The sequence below is a fragment of the Corella eumyota genome, chromosome 7, assembly GCF_963082875.1.
Source record: "Corella eumyota chromosome 7, kaCorEumy4.1, whole genome shotgun sequence".
In the NCBI taxonomy this organism is placed as follows: domain Eukaryota; kingdom Metazoa; phylum Chordata; class Ascidiacea; order Phlebobranchia; family Corellidae; genus Corella; species Corella eumyota.
In genome coordinates, this window is record NC_137496.1 from 43599 (window position 1) to 60172 (window position 16574).

At 37.2% G+C, this 16574-nt stretch overlaps 4 protein-coding genes across 5 annotated transcripts; 1 reads left to right on the top strand and 3 right to left on the bottom strand.

The window, feature by feature from the left end:
- The first annotated feature begins 340 nt into the window (after window positions 1-340).
- On the top strand, window positions 341-7958 carry LOC145759523 (WD repeat-containing protein on Y chromosome-like). The gene is made up of 24 exons (XM_082573363.1): window positions 341-510; window positions 616-685; window positions 1070-1166; window positions 1220-1326; window positions 1494-1673; window positions 1801-1914; window positions 1971-2136; window positions 2199-2473; window positions 2530-2645; window positions 2701-2898; window positions 2955-3219; window positions 3274-3412; window positions 3467-3688; window positions 3745-3892; window positions 5347-5390; window positions 5453-5575; window positions 5632-5919; window positions 5978-6123; window positions 6264-6482; window positions 6583-6798; window positions 6887-6985; window positions 7043-7158; window positions 7214-7366; window positions 7652-7958. Exons 1-24 carry the CDS (start codon window positions 341-343, stop codon window positions 7857-7859), a joined length of 3879 nt encoding a protein of 1292 aa, XP_082429489.1. The 3' UTR covers window positions 7860-7958.
- Window positions 7409-11549, bottom strand: LOC145759018 (ribosomal RNA large subunit methyltransferase E-like). Of its 2 annotated transcripts, none has more exons than XM_082572734.1 (6): window positions 11413-11549; window positions 11210-11341; window positions 10754-10896; window positions 10329-10468; window positions 8315-8440; window positions 7409-8139 (listed from the first exon to the last, which is right to left on the bottom strand). In XM_082572734.1, exons 1-6 carry the CDS (start codon window positions 11454-11456, stop codon window positions 7963-7965), a joined length of 762 nt encoding a protein of 253 aa, XP_082428860.1. In that variant the 5' UTR covers window positions 11457-11549; the 3' UTR covers window positions 7409-7962. The 2 variants fall into 2 exon arrangements, with proteins under 2 accessions (XP_082428860.1, XP_082428859.1); XM_082572733.1 differs by having other exon boundaries at window positions 11192-11341.
- LOC145759016 (isochorismatase domain-containing protein 1-like) lies at window positions 11478-13666 on the bottom strand. The gene is made up of 5 exons (XM_082572732.1): window positions 13569-13666; window positions 13352-13506; window positions 13106-13267; window positions 12297-12569; window positions 11478-11936 (listed from the first exon to the last, which is right to left on the bottom strand). Exons 1-5 carry the CDS (start codon window positions 13621-13623, stop codon window positions 11784-11786), a joined length of 798 nt encoding a protein of 265 aa, XP_082428858.1. The 5' UTR covers window positions 13624-13666; the 3' UTR covers window positions 11478-11783.
- Window positions 13636-15104, bottom strand: LOC145759019 (NECAP-like protein CG9132). The gene has a single exon (XM_082572735.1). The coding sequence runs from the start codon at window positions 14758-14760 to the stop codon at window positions 14113-14115; it is 648 nt and encodes a 215-aa protein (XP_082428861.1). The 5' UTR covers window positions 14761-15104; the 3' UTR covers window positions 13636-14112.
- Window positions 15105-16574: the final 1470 nt, after the last annotated feature.

Below are 16574 nucleotides of genomic sequence, written 5' to 3' on the forward strand. Positions count from 1 at the left end.
TATAATTTAAGCATCTGCAGGGCGGTAAAACTTAGCGTGACAATTTTATTTTTTAAAACAAACAATACGATCTTTAAACCAGATTAAAGTTAAACATTTTATTAAATTCTAACCTTAGTTTAACATTTACATAATAACATATATTAATATTTAATATTAATAATTAATATTATTAACTATGACAACAATTAAAGACGTCATAATCCCATCGCTTAGCAACAATGTAAGCACAATTTTTATGAAATTTTATTCCTGTTTTAAATCATTTTGAAATACAGATTAACAAAGAAGACTAAATTTTCAATTAAACCCTTGAGATTTAAGTTTAAAATTGACAAATATGGCTTCGATACGTTCTCTAACTTCTCATGGTCACGTCGGTTCAAAAACTTTTTCCGATTCTTCGTCTAGAACGAAAGTTCGGCCCAAAACTTCAAGCACTTTATTTCAAAGTAGTTCCGCAACACTACGACGCAAAAGCAAGGTTTCTGAAGCCCAGATTAAGTCAAAGTAGGTAGTAAGCCGTAAACCAGTGAAACTCAATTCTACTTTGTAGTTAGGTAAACAAAACACTCTTAAAGGACCAGCCTAACTATCGCAAATCTGTTCGTTTAGAGCAACGTTGGCTTCAACAGAGACGAGACCTTTTCCTTCTTCTCCTTGCATAAAAAAGAGTGAACGAAAAGTAAGTTCAGTTTTCCAATTATAAGTTCAGTTTTCCAAACTTTGCAGCGTTGTTTAGTAGGCAGAACACTCGGCTTTACTACATGAGGTCATTGGCTTGACCCTCACTGCTCTCATGCTGTAGCGACCTTAAGCAAGGTACTATAAACAGTAGAAATTCTTGCTAAGCCTGCACTTAATCAGCAGCTTAAAATTTAGGCAATTATAATCTATAATATTCCAAACCGCTAAAGTCAACTTGAGACTGGGTTGGGGCAACAAATGTTACTCTATGTTCGGTCAAGGTGTCGTCCTTTAAACAACAAGCATAAATAAATGTAAAAAAAGCATTCAGCCCTGGTGTTTCAGTAAAGTCTGATTAAGAATAATAATGTTTTATGTTTAGCACAGCAGAGATGCAAGACCCTCAAGTGCAAACTCTGTCAACTCCGACATGAACCACCACAACTTAAAAGATTTGGAGGCGATATTCTTTGAAGCAGGTTTGATTGTTAGAGTTTAAAGTCATAACAATTACATAAAATATTCCTTTTAGCCCAAGATGATGCAGATGGTCTGGACATGGAGCAATTCCGGATCGCAATGAAGAAGACGATGGGAAGTCATGTGGAGGACTCTGAGCTGGACATGATCTTTATGAAGGTAAAGATGTTAGATATTGTTGCCTTCAACTTAAAACCAAGAGGACCCGGTTTTATGAAGTTTAAGAAATTGTGTTATAAATAACTCAAAGGCACCTAAAGGTTGTTTAAACACCGGTAAGTGAGAGTTGAACCCAAAAACCTCAATTCACACTCGAGTTGTAACAGGTTGACACAAACTGCGATGGGACGGTGGATTGGGACGAATATTTGTCGTACATGTTGCTGGAATATCAGGAGAAAGAAAACATGGAAATGCAGGCTCATGAGTCCCCCTTTCCTAAACCCATGACCTTGGTCCCAGAGTGCAGTAACCTTGAACCAATTTGTAGAATATCCCCTTTGTGGGTGAGTTATGGGTACTTTCCCTATGGGTGAGTTTTGGGTACCTGGGTTAGAAATGAATACCTATTATATAACATGTGAAAAACCAAACTTGTTTGAGTAAAATCTTGCTCACTTAGGATTTTTTTAGGCTTACCAGAGACAAGGCAACCAACCTGCAGTGATCGACTACTCATGCAGTAGACTTGTGACGTTGTCCAAGGAAGGTTTGTTGAACATTTGGAACACGGATTGGTCGTTACAGGTACAAAAAGTTTATAATTTATTAAATTCTTGTGTCAAAACCGTTGTATTTATTAGAAAACTGCAATCCTAGAGGGTTCTAGTTTGAACCCCCGCTCGATCTGGTTGACTGACATTGTCGGACTCTCAAATTGTAATTGCATTGCTGTGTCCTCGACTGATTATGAAATTTCGTTCTACTCCATGACGAGCAACCTTATTCAAAAAAAGTTTCAACTGAAAGGTCAAGTTTAATCAACTTTCAACCCTAATTGTTCTACTTTAATGACATCATATTTGTTACAGGTCTTACCCATTGTTGCCAAACAATGGACTTTAACTTTGACCTTGCTGACCCCAATCGTTCCATCCTTGTTTGGGGTGACACGGGGGGCAACATCTACATCATCCGGTTCTACAAAATTCCCCCGATCGCGCTGTTCTCATCACAGAAATCCTACGGTAACCGAATGACTATTTCGAGTTTACTCAGAGGAAAGATCGACAATGTTGTCACTTTGTTCCTTGCTAAAGTTCATGCTGGTTGGGTTCAACAAGTCAGATATTTCTCCAATAAATCGGTGAGTTTATCCTCTTATCTTACCAGTTACAACTTTCTGACGCCATTTCTTCCTAGCACAACCAAGAATGTATTCTCTCGTGTTCAACTACCGGTCAAAAAACTTTTTGCTATTGTGACATCACACCCAAGGTTGCCGGGTCATTAAAAGAACAACACATTTCAATTGGAAGGTATTGTCGTATAAGTTTACATGACCACTTTCTAACCTGATCCCAACATGAACAGGAGGACCTCGTTCAATGTCTCGAAAGGGGTTTCGTGTTTGGATTACGACTTTGATTGGAATCTTATTGTGACCGGGAGCCGGGATTGTGGGGTCCGGACATGGAACCCGTATGTGACCTCCCCTGCCGTGACCTTGAAAGGTCATTCCTCGCCGGTTGTTCAAGTTGTTCTTAGAGCTCAAGCTTATCAGATTATCAGGTAACCAAGAATAAATTAAAAGTTAGTTTAGCTTGATATTGTTGGAAATGATTTAGCGTGAGTAAAGACAAAAACGTGCGCATCTGGGACTTGAGGGATTACATTTGCAAACAAAACATCCATGGCCGGTACGTTCCTCTCGGGAGGATGGAAGTTAGTGCCTTGTACTTTAACTCACATCTCAATCAACTTGTGATCGCAAACAACAAGATCGGGATATTTAAACCTGGAACTCAGCTTGTCACCACTAAAGGGCGCCATCAAGTTAAAAGTCACACCAAACAAGTGACCTCCGTGTTGTACAATCCACTCTTCAAACAGGTAAGTGTTTAAAGTCTACCCTCGGCGGGAATCAAACTTAAACTTCTTGTTTAGTTGGTCACGGGAGGGGATGATTCCACGGTCTCGATCTGGAACCTAAAAAGTGGGGAAAAGACGATCCAGTTTTGCACTGAGCGGGACATCGAGATCACTTCGATGGCTTTCGATCCAACCAACAGAAGACTCGCAACCGGTGAGCTTTTATCTTTATTTTACCAACAGAATTGTCGTCACATTTAACTTCCAGGTTCGAGGAATGGGATGATCAGTTTGTGGAACTTCAACAACGGAGCAAGATTAAGGAAGTTGCACGAGGACAACGACCTTGAAGTCTCTGGGATCGTGTTTACAAAGGCGCGAATCGTATCAGCAGGTTGGGACAAAAGCGTGACAACTTATTCTGATTCCTACATTGATGAGAACGTGAGGTGTTACAAGAAGTCTCATGCTGATGATATTATGAGTTTAGGTAACAACATCCAGTTTCAACTTTTGGAAATTTTATAAATTTAATATTTTTTCTAGTTTACCACCGCCGGGATTCGAACCTGGCATCTGCAAGTTACGATGGAGACATATTTGTGTGGTCGATTGACACTGAAGATATCCTGTTTGTCCTCAATATGTTTGAAAGCATTCTCCCCATGCATTTGTTGGAGCCAAGTGAACATGGGTGAGTGTCTGTATTGGGACTTAAGACTTTATTGTCATAAATTTATTATTCCCATGCATTTGTTGGAGCCAAGTGAACATGGGTGAGTGTCTGTAGTGGGACTTCAGACTTTATTGTCATAAATTTATTATTCCCATGCATTTGTTGGAGCCAAGTGAACATGGGTGAGTGTCTGTAGTGGGACTTAAGACTTGATTGTCATAAATTTATTATTCCCATGCATTTGTTGGACCCAAGTGAACATGGGTGAGTGTCTGTATTGGGACTTAAGACTTTATTGTCATAAATTTATTATTCCCATGCATTTGTTGGAGCCAAGTGAACATGGGTGAGTGTCTGTATTGGGACTTAAGACTTGATTGTCATAAATTTATTATTCCCATGCATTTGTTGGAGCCAAGTGAACATGGGTGAGTGTCTGTAGTGGGACTTAAGACTTGATTGTCATAAATTTATTATTCCCATGCATTTGTTGGAGCCAAGTGAACATGGGTGAGTGTCTGTAGTGGGACTTAAGACTTGATTGTCATAAATTTATTATTCCCATGCATTTGTTGGAGCCAAGTGAACATGGGTGAGTGTCTGTAGTGGGACTTAAGACTTGATTGTCATAAATTTATTATTCCCATGCATTTGTTGGAGCCAAGTGAACATGGGTGAGTGTCTGTATTGGGACTTAAGACTTGATTGTCATAAATTTATTATTCCCATGCATTTGTTGGAGCCAAGTGAACATGGGTGAGTGTCTGTAGTGGGACTTAAGACTTGATTGTCATAAATTTATTATTCCCATGCATTTGTTGGAGCCAAGTGAACATGGGTGAGTGTCTGTAGTGGGACTTAAGACTTGATTGTCATAAATTTATTATTCCCATGCATTTGTTGGAGCCAAGTGAACATGGGTGAGTGTCTGTAGTGGGACTTAAGACTTGATTGTCATAAATTTATTATTCCCATGCATTTTTTGGAGCCAAGTGAACATGGGTGAGTGTCTGTATTGGGACTTAAGACTTGATTGTCATAAATTTATTATTCCCATGCATTTGTTGGAGCCAAGTGAACATGGGTGAGTGTCTGTAGTGGGACTTAAGACTTGATTGTCATAAATTTATTATTCCCATGCATTTGTTGGAGCCAAGTGAACATGGGTGAGTGTCTGTAGTGGGACTTAAGACTTGATTGTCATAAATTTATTATTCCCATGCATTTGTTGGAGCCAAGTGAACATGGGTGAGTGTCTGTAGTGGGACTTAAGACTTTATTGTCATAAATTTATTATTCCCATGCATTTGTTGGAGCCAAGTGAACATGGGTGAGTGTCTGTATTGGGACTTAAGACTTGATTGTCATAAATTTATTAGCCCCATGCATTTGTTGGAGCTAAGTGAACATGGGTGAGTGTCTGTATTGGGACTTAAGACTTTATTGTCATAAATTTATTTTTCTTTTTTTAGAAATTTGGGAAACAAAAATGAGCAACCGAGAAGAAATAAAACAAGTAAATTATCACTAAGCTAAACTTAAAATTTATCTTGGCAACCCCTAATTTATGTTTTCTAGCAACCAACCCCCCCAAACCTGTGACATTATCAGGAAGTTTACCCACCGGAGATATTGGGAGGAAGTTGAATCGATGGCTCCCTAGCGACCTCCCGTGGTTGAACAAGGACGGAACTTGCTCAGGTTGGCACCGTTGTTTAACAATAAACAATAACCTTATGGTAATTATGATGTCACAGAATCGAACACAGATGAAGAAACGAGCGACCAAGAAAGCGTTGGATCCAAGAATTCAACCAAGCATGACATGTTGGCCGATCGGGTCGTCAGCTCCCTTTATTTCCTTCAACAACGTCATTGTGACATCAACACTGCCACCCTTGTTGCCGCGGTACCTAATAGTTTGGTGACCTTTTGGTCAGTGCACGCTAGGGGGGGTCTGTTGGGGTATTTTGAGGCCACCAAGGTCAAACATGAGGTCGTTTTGTCCTTGGATGCAGACGTCGACAACAACTTCTTGTTTACAGGTTTGCAAAAATATCTCGTCATAAATATTAAATTTTTAACACTTTATCCGCACACTAGGTGACAGCAAAGGTTACCTGAGAATGTGGGATATCTCGCTTTACTGCAACGGCGATGATGTCACAACACGGAGATCCAAACTCGAACAGGAAAGTTTACTCAAGGAAGAAACTCACGACCCTGGAACAGGGTTCATAATGGATGGGGTAAGATTGAGGGGTAAATGGGTAGCTGAGGGGGTGAATGGGAAGCTAGGGGGTGGGAAGTTTTAATTCTATAAACTCACCTTTATTTTTATATAAGACAATAAGTGTTAATCAAAGTGTAATAGAAATGACATTTTTAGCGATTTATTCACCCGACTTTCACCCCAATCGAGACCCGCCCCCCACTCAAGTTCAGTATAAGGGCCCACGTTAAAGCGATCACTTCAATAGCAGTGATAGAAGGAGGATTGGTTGCAACTGGAAGTTCAGATTGCAGTGTCAGATTGTGGACCAATAATGGAAGGTATATCGGCACATTTGGCCAACAACAACCTTGGAAGATAACTCTTCCAGTTAAGGTGAGATCAGGTTAAAATCATTAAATATTTAACTCTTCCAGTTAAGGTGAGATCAGGTTAAAATCATTAAATATTTATCTAACAACTTATCTATCCACAGCCTGCCTCCCTGCCGAGCCAATGTCCGGATGACATCCGACGTGTTGGGTCCCCAAATTCCCTCAGAACGATCAAAGGAGGAATCCACCATCACTGGAAGCAGGTGAAGAACATCGTCAACTTCTTTGGAGAAACTTTCAAGCAAGCTCCGAAGGACTCCATCAACGAAACCGAGATCAAGGAACAATTTGCATACGTCAACAAAAGCCTGCTCAGAGTAAGTTTTTTAAGTTTACAGAAACTGTGAAAGTTATCGAATGTTGTAGAGGGTTGAAATTTCAAGAGAAATAAAAAGAGTTTTGTAGGACAAACAAAAAGGACCAACAGGAAGAAGAGACAGCGTCACCGTGTGGTTGGAGGACTCCCCCCACTCCATTCCTACGAGCCTTAAAACCATCGATGAGGTAAGTCCAAGTACAACCTGCGGGCAACAGGAACAATAAAAACTCGATAAATTTCAGGTCGAGGAGACATTCCAAAGGATCCAGAGAGAAGGAATCAAAAGTTCGGTCCTGGGGAGGATAAACTACAAACCTAAGAAGCGGCACAGGGAATCAAAAATATCAACAACCGTCATGTGAGTAAAAAATAAATCCAATTAAAGGTAATATTAACGAAGTTACTATCCTTAGTTGGAGCAAAACGAACCCCGCAGTCTACCAGAATCTTCTCTATAACGAGTTAGAAACCCCACTTACCCCAACCTACCCCGACATGTTGGGTAAAAAATTGCTCAAGGGGGCCAAGACAGTCATCGCTCGTCATCGGGCTCTCGGCTTTCTCAGGTTTGTGCTCCTGGTAGTTAAAGCAAAATTAGACAACAAATCCACTTTTAAAGGTTTAATTTAATCAACGAATTAAAACAACGTAAAAAATACTTTAACAAAAACTTTTATGTAACATCAACAATTAATCGAAAACATTTATTAAGGCACATTTGTGTAACAAAGAATGCAACATGAACCATAAAGTTGGTTTAAATTAAACCAATATTAAATTCAAACCAGTTTTTTAATTAAAACATTGTTTAAATATTTTCTTCATGATTCAAACGAAATATTTTTCTCCAGGAAAACTTCCCCAAATCGTCGTCGCATCTCCCCGCTTCCATCCGCATCGACATCCACCAAAACTAACTCCAAAGAATCGTTCAGTTGTGACTCCTGTCTGACACCTAGTGCTCGGATGTTTAAGCTATCTCCCCTTAAATCAGAGAGTAGTCTTAGACCAGCCAGGATCAGCAAATATAGATCGGGAAGAACACCTTGTTTCTTTTGAAGTCAACTTTTGTTCAAGAAAACTCGCAGGAAAACTTTTTCAAGTTGATTTTATTTTGTTTTTTTACGACCATTTGTTTAAATAAATCTTCAAAATAGCTGTCTCATGTTTTTGTCCTCAAATCTTTACAGAGAACAAATATTTCTGCCGAGTCATCCCGACTTGCAGGTGGTTTCAATATTTTAACGGTAACAAAATATTTCAACAAAGTTTTTTTCATCTTTTCCGTCTCTGAACCGTCCCAAAGTTTAAACAAAAAATTTCCGCCAGGTTTTAAAATCTGAAATAACAAAACGAATTAATTTTAACGTTGCCAAAATCTTGATCCTAAAGTGGGTAAGGAACTACTAACAGAATAAACCCTTACTAAAACAAATCGACAGATTAATAATATCCCAAACTGACAAAGTTGAGGGTCGGAGTAACAAATGTGTTGTAAAAAACAATAAGCGGACCTTATGAGTAAACCTCCACGCAGATGCAGCTAAGTTGATGATGACGTGGTGGTTGTGAAATTTAATCCCAGTTGCATTTGGGGCAGCATCACACATCACGAAGTCAACTTTTGTTCTCCATGTTTTCTATAAAGTTTTACATTTTTAAATCTGTCCTAAACATTGCAGCTTTTATAAAACACAAGGTCCTTCCAACTACTTTTAGATTGAGAAATTTAAAATATATTTCAACCTGATTGAGTAGACTTAACTTAAGAACCTGATAAAGTAGACTTAACTTAAGAACCTGATAGAGTAGACTTAACTTAAGAACCTGATAAAGTAGACTTAACTTAAGAACCTGATAAAGTAGACTTAACTTAAGAACCTGATCGAGTAGACTTAACTTAAGAACCTGATATAGTAGACTTAACTTAAGAACCTGATAGAGTAGACTTAACTTAAGAACCTGATAGAGTAGACTTAACTTAAGAACCTGATAAAGTAGACTTAAGTTAAGAACCTGATCGAGTAGACTTAACTTAATAACCTGATAGAGTAGACTTAACTTAAGAACCTGATAAAGTAGACTTAACTTAAGAACCTGATAGAGTAGACTTAACTTAAGAACCTGATCGAGTAGACTTAAATTAAGAACCTGATCGAGTAGACTTAACTTAAGAACCTGATCGAGTAGACTTAACTTAAGAACCTGATAGAGTAGACTTAACTTAAGAACCTGATAAAGTAGACTTAACTTAAGAACCTGATCGAGTAGACTTAACTTAAGAACCTGATAGAGTAGACTTAACTTAAGAACCTGATAGAGTAGACTTAACTTAAGAACCTGATCGAGTAGACTTAACTTAAGAACCTGATAAAGTAGTTTTAACTTAAGAACCTGATAAAGTAGACTTAACTTAAGAACCTGATAGAGTAGACTTAACTTAATAACCTGATAGAGTAGACTTAACTTAAGAACCTGATCGAGTAGACTTAACTTAAGAACCTGATCGAGTAGACTTAACTTAATAACCTGATCGAGTAGACTTAACTTAAGAACCTGATAGAGTAGACTTAACTTAAGAACCTGATAGAGTAGACTTAACTTAAGAACCTGATAGAGTAGACTTAACTTAATAACCTGATAGAGTAGACTTAACTTAAGAACCTGATCGAGTAGACTTAACTTAAGAACCTGATCGAGTAGACTTAACTTAAGAACCTGATCGAGTAGACTTAACTTAAGAACCTGATAGAGTAGACTTAACTTAAGAACCTGATAAAGTAGACTTAACTTAAGAACCTGATCGAGTAGACTTAACTTAAGAACCTGATAGAGTAGACTTAACTTAAGAACCTGATAGAGTAGACTTAACTTAATAACCTGATAGAGTAGACTTAACTTAAGAACCTGATCGAGTAGACTTAACTTAAGAACCTGATCGAGTAGACTTAACTTAATAACCTGATCGAGTAGACTTAACTTAAGAACCTGATAGAGTAGACTTAACTTAAGAACCTGATCGAGTAGACTTAACTTAAGAACCTGATAGAGTAGACTTAACTTAAGAACCTGATCAAGTAGACTTAACTTAAGAACCTGATAAAGTAGACTTAAGTTAAGAACCTGATCGAGTAGACTTAACTTAAGAACCTGATCGAGTAGACTTAACTTAAGAACCTGATCGAGTAGACTTAACTTAAGAACCTGATCGAGTAGACTTAACTTAAGAACCTGATAGAGTAGACTTAACTTAAGAACCTGATCGAGTAGACTTAACTTAAGAACCTGATAAAGTAGACTTAACTTAAGAACCTGATAGAGTAGACTTAACTTAAGAACCTGATAAAGTAGACTTAACTTAAGAACCTGATAAAGTAGACTTAACTTAAGAATCTGATAAAGTAGACTTAAGTTAAGAACCTGATCGAGTAGACTTGACTTAACAACCTGATCGAGTAGACTTAACTTAAGAACCTGATCGAGTAGACTTAACTTAAGAACCTGATAGAGTAGACTTAACTTAAGAACCTGATCGAGTAGACTTAATATTTGTTGCTGCACTTCGGGGAGGGTGAAATCTCCAACGATTTGTTGAACATTATCGATTTGGGGGAATTTCTTGAGATCCACTGAAATAATTATTCCTTGGTTTTCAGTATTAGGAGGTTCTGAAAATTGCAAAAAGTTGTTTTGAAAGAACCTTAACCTTACATAGGGGTGCTACAGCATAGCAAAAGTGGGAATCAAACCCAGGACCTTATGTCTTACATAGGGGTGCTACAACATGACAAAAGTGGGAATCAAACCCAGGACCTTATGTCTTACATAGAGGTGCTACAACATGGCAGAAGTGGGAATCAAACCCAAGGTTTGTGGAGTGAACTAAAAGAACTCAACATTCTGGTATCCAATCCTCAGCACTTTAACATAAAATTAAGTTCAAATTTTCTTACCTATCTCATCGTTGGGGAAAACTCTCTCTGCTGCTCCTTGTGACCAAGAACCAGGTGCCGATCCGAGATCAATCACAGACATACCAGGTTTTAAAATCCTTTCACTGTCATCGATTTCAAACAGCTTGTAAATGCTTCGGCATCTGAATAAAAATAACAAATCAGAAACTAAATAAAAAACTTTTACTCAAACTTACCTGTAACCCTGGGAGTACCTCAACTTGACTTTTACTCAAACTTACCTGTAACCCTGAGAGTATCTCAACTTGACGTAAGGGTCTTTTAACTTTTACTCAAACTTACCTGTAACCCTGGGAGTATCTCAACTTGACTTTTACTCAAACTTACCTGTAACCCTGGGAGTATCTCAACTTGACTTTTACTCAAACTTACCTGTAACCCTGGGAGTATCTCAACTTGACTTTTACTCAAACTTACCTGTAACCCTGGGAGTACCTCAACTTGACGTAAGGGTCCTTTAATTGTCGTTGAATATACTCCATTGTTCCTCGTACAGGAAACGTCATAAAGTTCTTGGGGGGAGGTCCTTTCTTCCGCATGCACAACTTCGCCCCCGAGTGGATAAATCTGCCGAACATAAAATTGTTAAAAGTCTGATTGTGTTGTATAATAGCAAAAAGAACCAAAATAAAACAAACCTTCTGTTAAAAACATTAACTCCAGCATAAATTAAAGTTTTCATGTTTTTACTAAACTTTTAAAATCTGATGAAATAATTCGATGAACTTTAACGATTTATGAATAAAAATTAGAATTTTTCTAATGTAGTAGAATGCGTAACAAAATTGGCAAATATTTAAACATAAAAGAATTAAAATGTTAGCAAAAAACATTAAAGCAAAGTAGCTTAAAATCAGCATAGCAACAAAATCAATTTAAAGTTTATAACGTTACATTTGCTTCAACAAAACATTAAAAAAATTAAATACCAAAAAATCACAAAATGATTAAATTTCACTAAATTAATTAAAACTAATAAAAATGTTTCGTGTAAAATGATTTCAAAATTTTAAATTGAACTTTTAGGCAGCAATCCACAATCTGGGGCCAAAGTTTTGATTAAAGTCTGAATTTGTTTGAAGTTCGGATGATTTTTGTCCTTGAGAAGTTGAAGAATGACGTTTTCACTCGTCGTTAAAATTATTCCCAATCTTTGCAATCTCTGAAGTTAAAAATTAAGTTCAAAATCTTTATAAAATGAACTCAAGAACTTTGGTGAAGCATCAGCATATTGGTTACAACCACTTACAGCCAGGTTAATAGCAAAAACATGCAGAAACCAGAGAGTTTTTATTGGGGGCTATACTAAGTGATGGGTGCTATTTAGTTAATGGTGGTCTTGCAAAAAGAATTAAAAGAAGATGAAACAGTTTGACTTTAGTTTTATAAATTTAAGAAAAAGGAAAGGTGTGCACCCTCCTAATGGGGTTAGAATCCCCCCCCACCAATTACGACCCAGAGTTAGGGGCTTGTATAGTTTAACTAGGACAATAATGCTGGATTGCTAACTTTCAATTTTTACCTCGTAAGCAAAATGTCGATCGACATTTGACCTTGAAGAAGTCGCATCCACGACAACGTGAACCTCGTAACCTCGACGACACAAATCTATCGCGCTCTGTTGCACACAAACATGCGCTTCAACCCCAAATAAAATAACGCTGGTCAAACTCGGTCGAGCATGAAGAAATTCCAAAACTTGGGGTTCAAGCATCGAGAATCGGGTTTTTGGGGCAACCAGTGAAGCATGACTGATGTTGAGCTCCGAGATCGTTGAACCGAGACCTTTTGGGTACTGCGAGGATAAATTTAAAAATAACTTTAATTAAAAAAAACAATCAAAAAAGTTTTACATTTTGTCTAGAAACGACCACTTTTCGCTAATGCAAATCTGACAACTTATTTACACTCTGACAGAATTCAATCCAAGAAAAGGGTAACAAATGATTTAAGACCAGGAAAATAAACCAAGATGCGTGATATTCCAACATGCACTTCATAAACAAACACCAGAAAACAAGGGTCAATCAATTTAAAATTTTTGCTCGGGTCTTATTTGTGGTGAGAGTTAAATATTTAGAAATTTAATAAAATTACGATGAATATTAGACGAGCTTATTATTACAAACATTGTGCAATATTTAAACTTGACTTGAACCTGCCTGGTTAAAACAAATAAATTATAAACCGACATTTTCAAACTAAATTCATGCAAATTCGCCCAATCTTAAATCTTTAAAAACTCGGATTTAGACCCAAAAACGAAGTTGTAATTCTTACCCCAAAAAACAAAATTTTGCCATAAAATAAAAAACAGAAGTTGTAACCTACTTGTTCTGTGACAATGACAGGAATATCAAGGATTGAAGATGCAGTCAAGATCCTTGCTCCGGGCTCGATAATCTCGTTAAAATATTTGATCGCTGGCCGGAATCGTTCTTGCATATCACAACAAAACACGGCACAAGTTTCCGCATCAAGATTTCCGTGATTCTGTCACAAAAATTAAAACAAAAGATGAATAAAAAGTAGATTAATGCTTAATATAAAAACTTGACAAAAAATGAAAGAATTTACGCTAGGAATTAGATATCGGTATTCTGGTTCATCAGAATGAGTAAATTCTTTATCGACATTTAACCACGAAGTTTGCGATCGTTTTTGTAATATTCCTCCTTTTCTTACATCATATAAAGTTGAAAACTTGGCTATAATATCATCCCTGCTTTCCCCTGTTTACATTAGAAATTAAAACTAACAACAACTAATTAAACAAAAGTTTTTAGACTTTCACCTTTTTCCACATTTTCACTTTTTCCTTCTTCTTTAAATACAAATAAACACGACATGATCCTAACAACCTGAAGATAAAACAGTGCGTAAGATATTTGTGGTCAAAATAATATCAAATTTACAGTTTATTTATAAAATGCAGGGCAGAGATTCGAGTGTTCACTAAAACTAAGAGAAATAATAACAAGATGCACGAAACAGTTCACCAACGAAATCACAAAAGCAAGATTTTTGAACAATCGCTAACTCAATAAACCGAGTGCTGCCCTAAAACTAAATCTACGACAAAACTTTAATTCAAAACGTTTTAGAACAAGAAAGTTTTAAAGATAGGATGATTTAAAATAGAGTTTTTATAAAGTAGTTATATGTTAATATTATGTAAAGGAATAATAAGAACGACACAAATTTCTTTTATAAATCAGTTGTATGCAGTGTTTCAAATAAAATTCCCAACGAAGAAAGATTAAATATCAAAATATACAGATGAAAAGTTGCAGTGGTCAAGTTTTAAGTTGGTGAAGATTGCACAAAGAACAAAAATGTTAAAATTGAACCCAGTTGTTGTTTGACCCAGCACTTGAAAATTCACCCCACTCTTGACCTTGGGTGGAGGTCACAGGGGTGGGTTTAGAAGGGGGGTTACCTCCGGGGGGTGGGGGTAAAAGTAACCCGCCACCCTTGGGTTTTGGTCTGGGTTTTGCTGCCGATGAATTTCCGAGCTTAATCGTGAAAGTTTGACCTTCTTTTAAGCCAAGGTTAAGTTGAGGTTCAGATTCGGACGAAGTTTGAATTTTTTCCTCCGTTCGAACTTGTTTAAAATGATCCTGAAGAGAGACGTTAAAGTCGAATGCGTCGCCACGGTCACCGAACCCCGCTCCAATAAAGGCATGACGACCGTTCTCGTCACAAATCCTGATGACAAAATATCTCGATGAGTCCGTCACCGATTCTACGGCAACGCCGGGGTATTCCTCAATCGGGGCATTCGCAAACAACTGTCCAGTCAGTTTATCCTCAAACTTCACTGACAATTTGTTGCCCTTAGTGACGACCTTCATTCGACCCACCCACGAGGGTTTATCAAGCCCCCAATCAGCTGCTTTGTAACCCCTATTTGAAGGTCGGGGGGGCAAACGATAAACAAAACACTCTTGCTTTACAAGAAGGATTCGCTCGTAATCGTCTTCCATTGTCCTTTATTTACGCCCCAAATTAGCTTTAAAAATTATCTTTGTCAGTTTGTTAAAAGTATTGTCTGTCTGTTGGTTGAAAAGATGTTTGCTGACAAACGGTCTAACTGGCTGACTTTTTGGTCGTGCTTAAAATAGACAAAAAATCTTTTTTTTTCGACACGATAGAGTTTTTTTCGACACGATAGAGTCACTTTTTCGACACGATAGAGTCAGAAAATAAGACAACAACTTTATGTGACACGACGCGCCGTGACTAAAACATGTTTAAAACTATTAAAAACAACAAAAACTAATGATTTATCGCTGGCAGGTGGTCTCTAGTCGTATTTAAAAATGTTTTACTAAATTATAATTCAGATAAAGTGAAGGAAAAGTTTCTTTTATCGAAAATAATCAAAAAAAATTCACTTTTTCGACACGATAGCGTCACAAAACAAAAGTACAACTTTACATGACCAATGCCACATCCTAAACAGGATGGTATTTTAACAGTTATCGGATTAAATATAACTTTAATTACTAATTATAAAACTATAAATCAGTTTTACAATAACATACAAACTAGCTAACTTTTAACCAACGACTGGAAGCGACTTTAACTGACTTTTAATTTACCAGCAGTAGCGACAGTAACTAACTTTTAACCAACGACTGGAAGCGACAGTAACTAACTTTTAACCAACGACTGGAAGTGACATTAACTAACTTACACCCAACGAATAGAAGCGACTTTAACTGACTTTTAATTTACCAGCAGTAGCAACATTAACTAACTTTTAACCAACGACTAGAAGCGACATTAACTAACTTACACCCAACGACTAGAAGCGACATTAACTAACTTACACCCAACGACTAGAAGCGACATTAACTAACTTACACCCAACGAATAGAAGCGACTTTAACTGACTTTTAATTTACCAGCAGTAGCAACATTAACTAACTTTTAACCAACGACTAGAAGCGACATTAACTAACTTACACCCAACGACTAGAAGCGACATTAACTAACTTACACCCAACGACTAGAAGCGACTTTAACTAACTTTTAATTTACCAGCAGTAGCAACATTAACTAAGTTTTACCCAACGACTAGAAGCGACATTAACTGACTTTTAATTTACCAGCAGTAGCGACATTAACTAAGTTTTACCCAACGACTAGAAGCGACTTTAACTGACTTTTAATTTACCAGCAGTAACGACATTAACTAACTTTTACCCAACGACTAGAAGCGACATTAACTGACTTTTAATTTACCAGCAGTAGCAACATTAACTAAGTTTTAACCAACGACTAGAAGCGACTTTAACTGACTTTTAATTTACCAGCAGTAGCAACATTAACTAAGTTTTAACCAACGACTAGAAGCGACTTTAACTGACTTTTAATTTACCAGCAGTAGCAACATTAACTAACTTTTACCCAACGACTAGAAGCAACATTAACTAACTTTAAATGTACCAGCAGTAGCGACATTAACTAAGTTTTACCCAACGACTAGAAGCAACATTAACTAACTTTTAACCAACGACTAGAAGCGACTTTAACTGACTTTTAATTTACCAGCAGTAGCGACATTAACTAACTTTTAACCAACGACTAGAAGCGACATTAACTGACTTTTAATTCACCAGCAGTAGCGACATTAACTAAGTTTTACCCAACGACTAGAAGCGACTTTAACTGACTTTTAATTTACCAGCAGTAGCAACATTAACTAAGTTTTACCCAACGACTAGAAGCGACATTAACTGACTTTTAATTCACCAGCAGTAGCGACATTAACTAAGTTTTACCCAACGACTAG

Coding starts and splice junctions, on each gene's coding strand:
- LOC145759523 (XM_082573363.1), top strand. CDS start 341: ATGGCTTCGATACGTTCTCTAACTTCTCATGGTCACGTCGGTTCAAAA. Junction 3,893..5,346: donor TTGGAGCCAAGTGAACATGG/GTGAGTGTCTGT, acceptor TTCTTTTTTTAG/AAATTTGGGAAACAAAAATG. Junction 5,920..5,977: donor CAACAACTTCTTGTTTACAG/GTTTGCAAAAAT, acceptor TCCGCACACTAG/GTGACAGCAAAGGTTACCTG.
- LOC145759016 (XM_082572732.1), bottom strand. CDS start 13,623: ATGTCGTGTTTATTTGTATTTAAAGAAGAAGGAAAAAGTGAAAATGTG. Junction 13,507..13,568: donor AAGTGAAAATGTGGAAAAAG/GTGAAAGTCTAA, acceptor TAATGTAAACAG/GGGAAAGCAGGGATGATATT. Junction 12,570..13,105: donor CTGTCATTGTCACAGAACAA/GTAGGTTACAAC, acceptor TTATCCTCGCAG/TACCCAAAAGGTCTCGGTTC.
- LOC145759019 (XM_082572735.1), bottom strand. CDS start 14,760: ATGGAAGACGATTACGAGCGAATCCTTCTTGTAAAGCAAGAGTGTTTT.
- LOC145759018 (XM_082572733.1), bottom strand. CDS start 11,456: ATGAAAACTTTAATTTATGCTGGAGTTAATGTTTTTAACAGAAG. Junction 10,897..11,191: donor AGGTACTCCCAGGGTTACAG/GTAAGTTTGAGT, acceptor ATTTTTATTCAG/ATGCCGAAGCATTTACAAGC. Junction 10,469..10,753: donor TTTCCCCAACGATGAGATAG/GTAAGAAAATTT, acceptor TGCAATTTTCAG/AACCTCCTAATACTGAAAAC.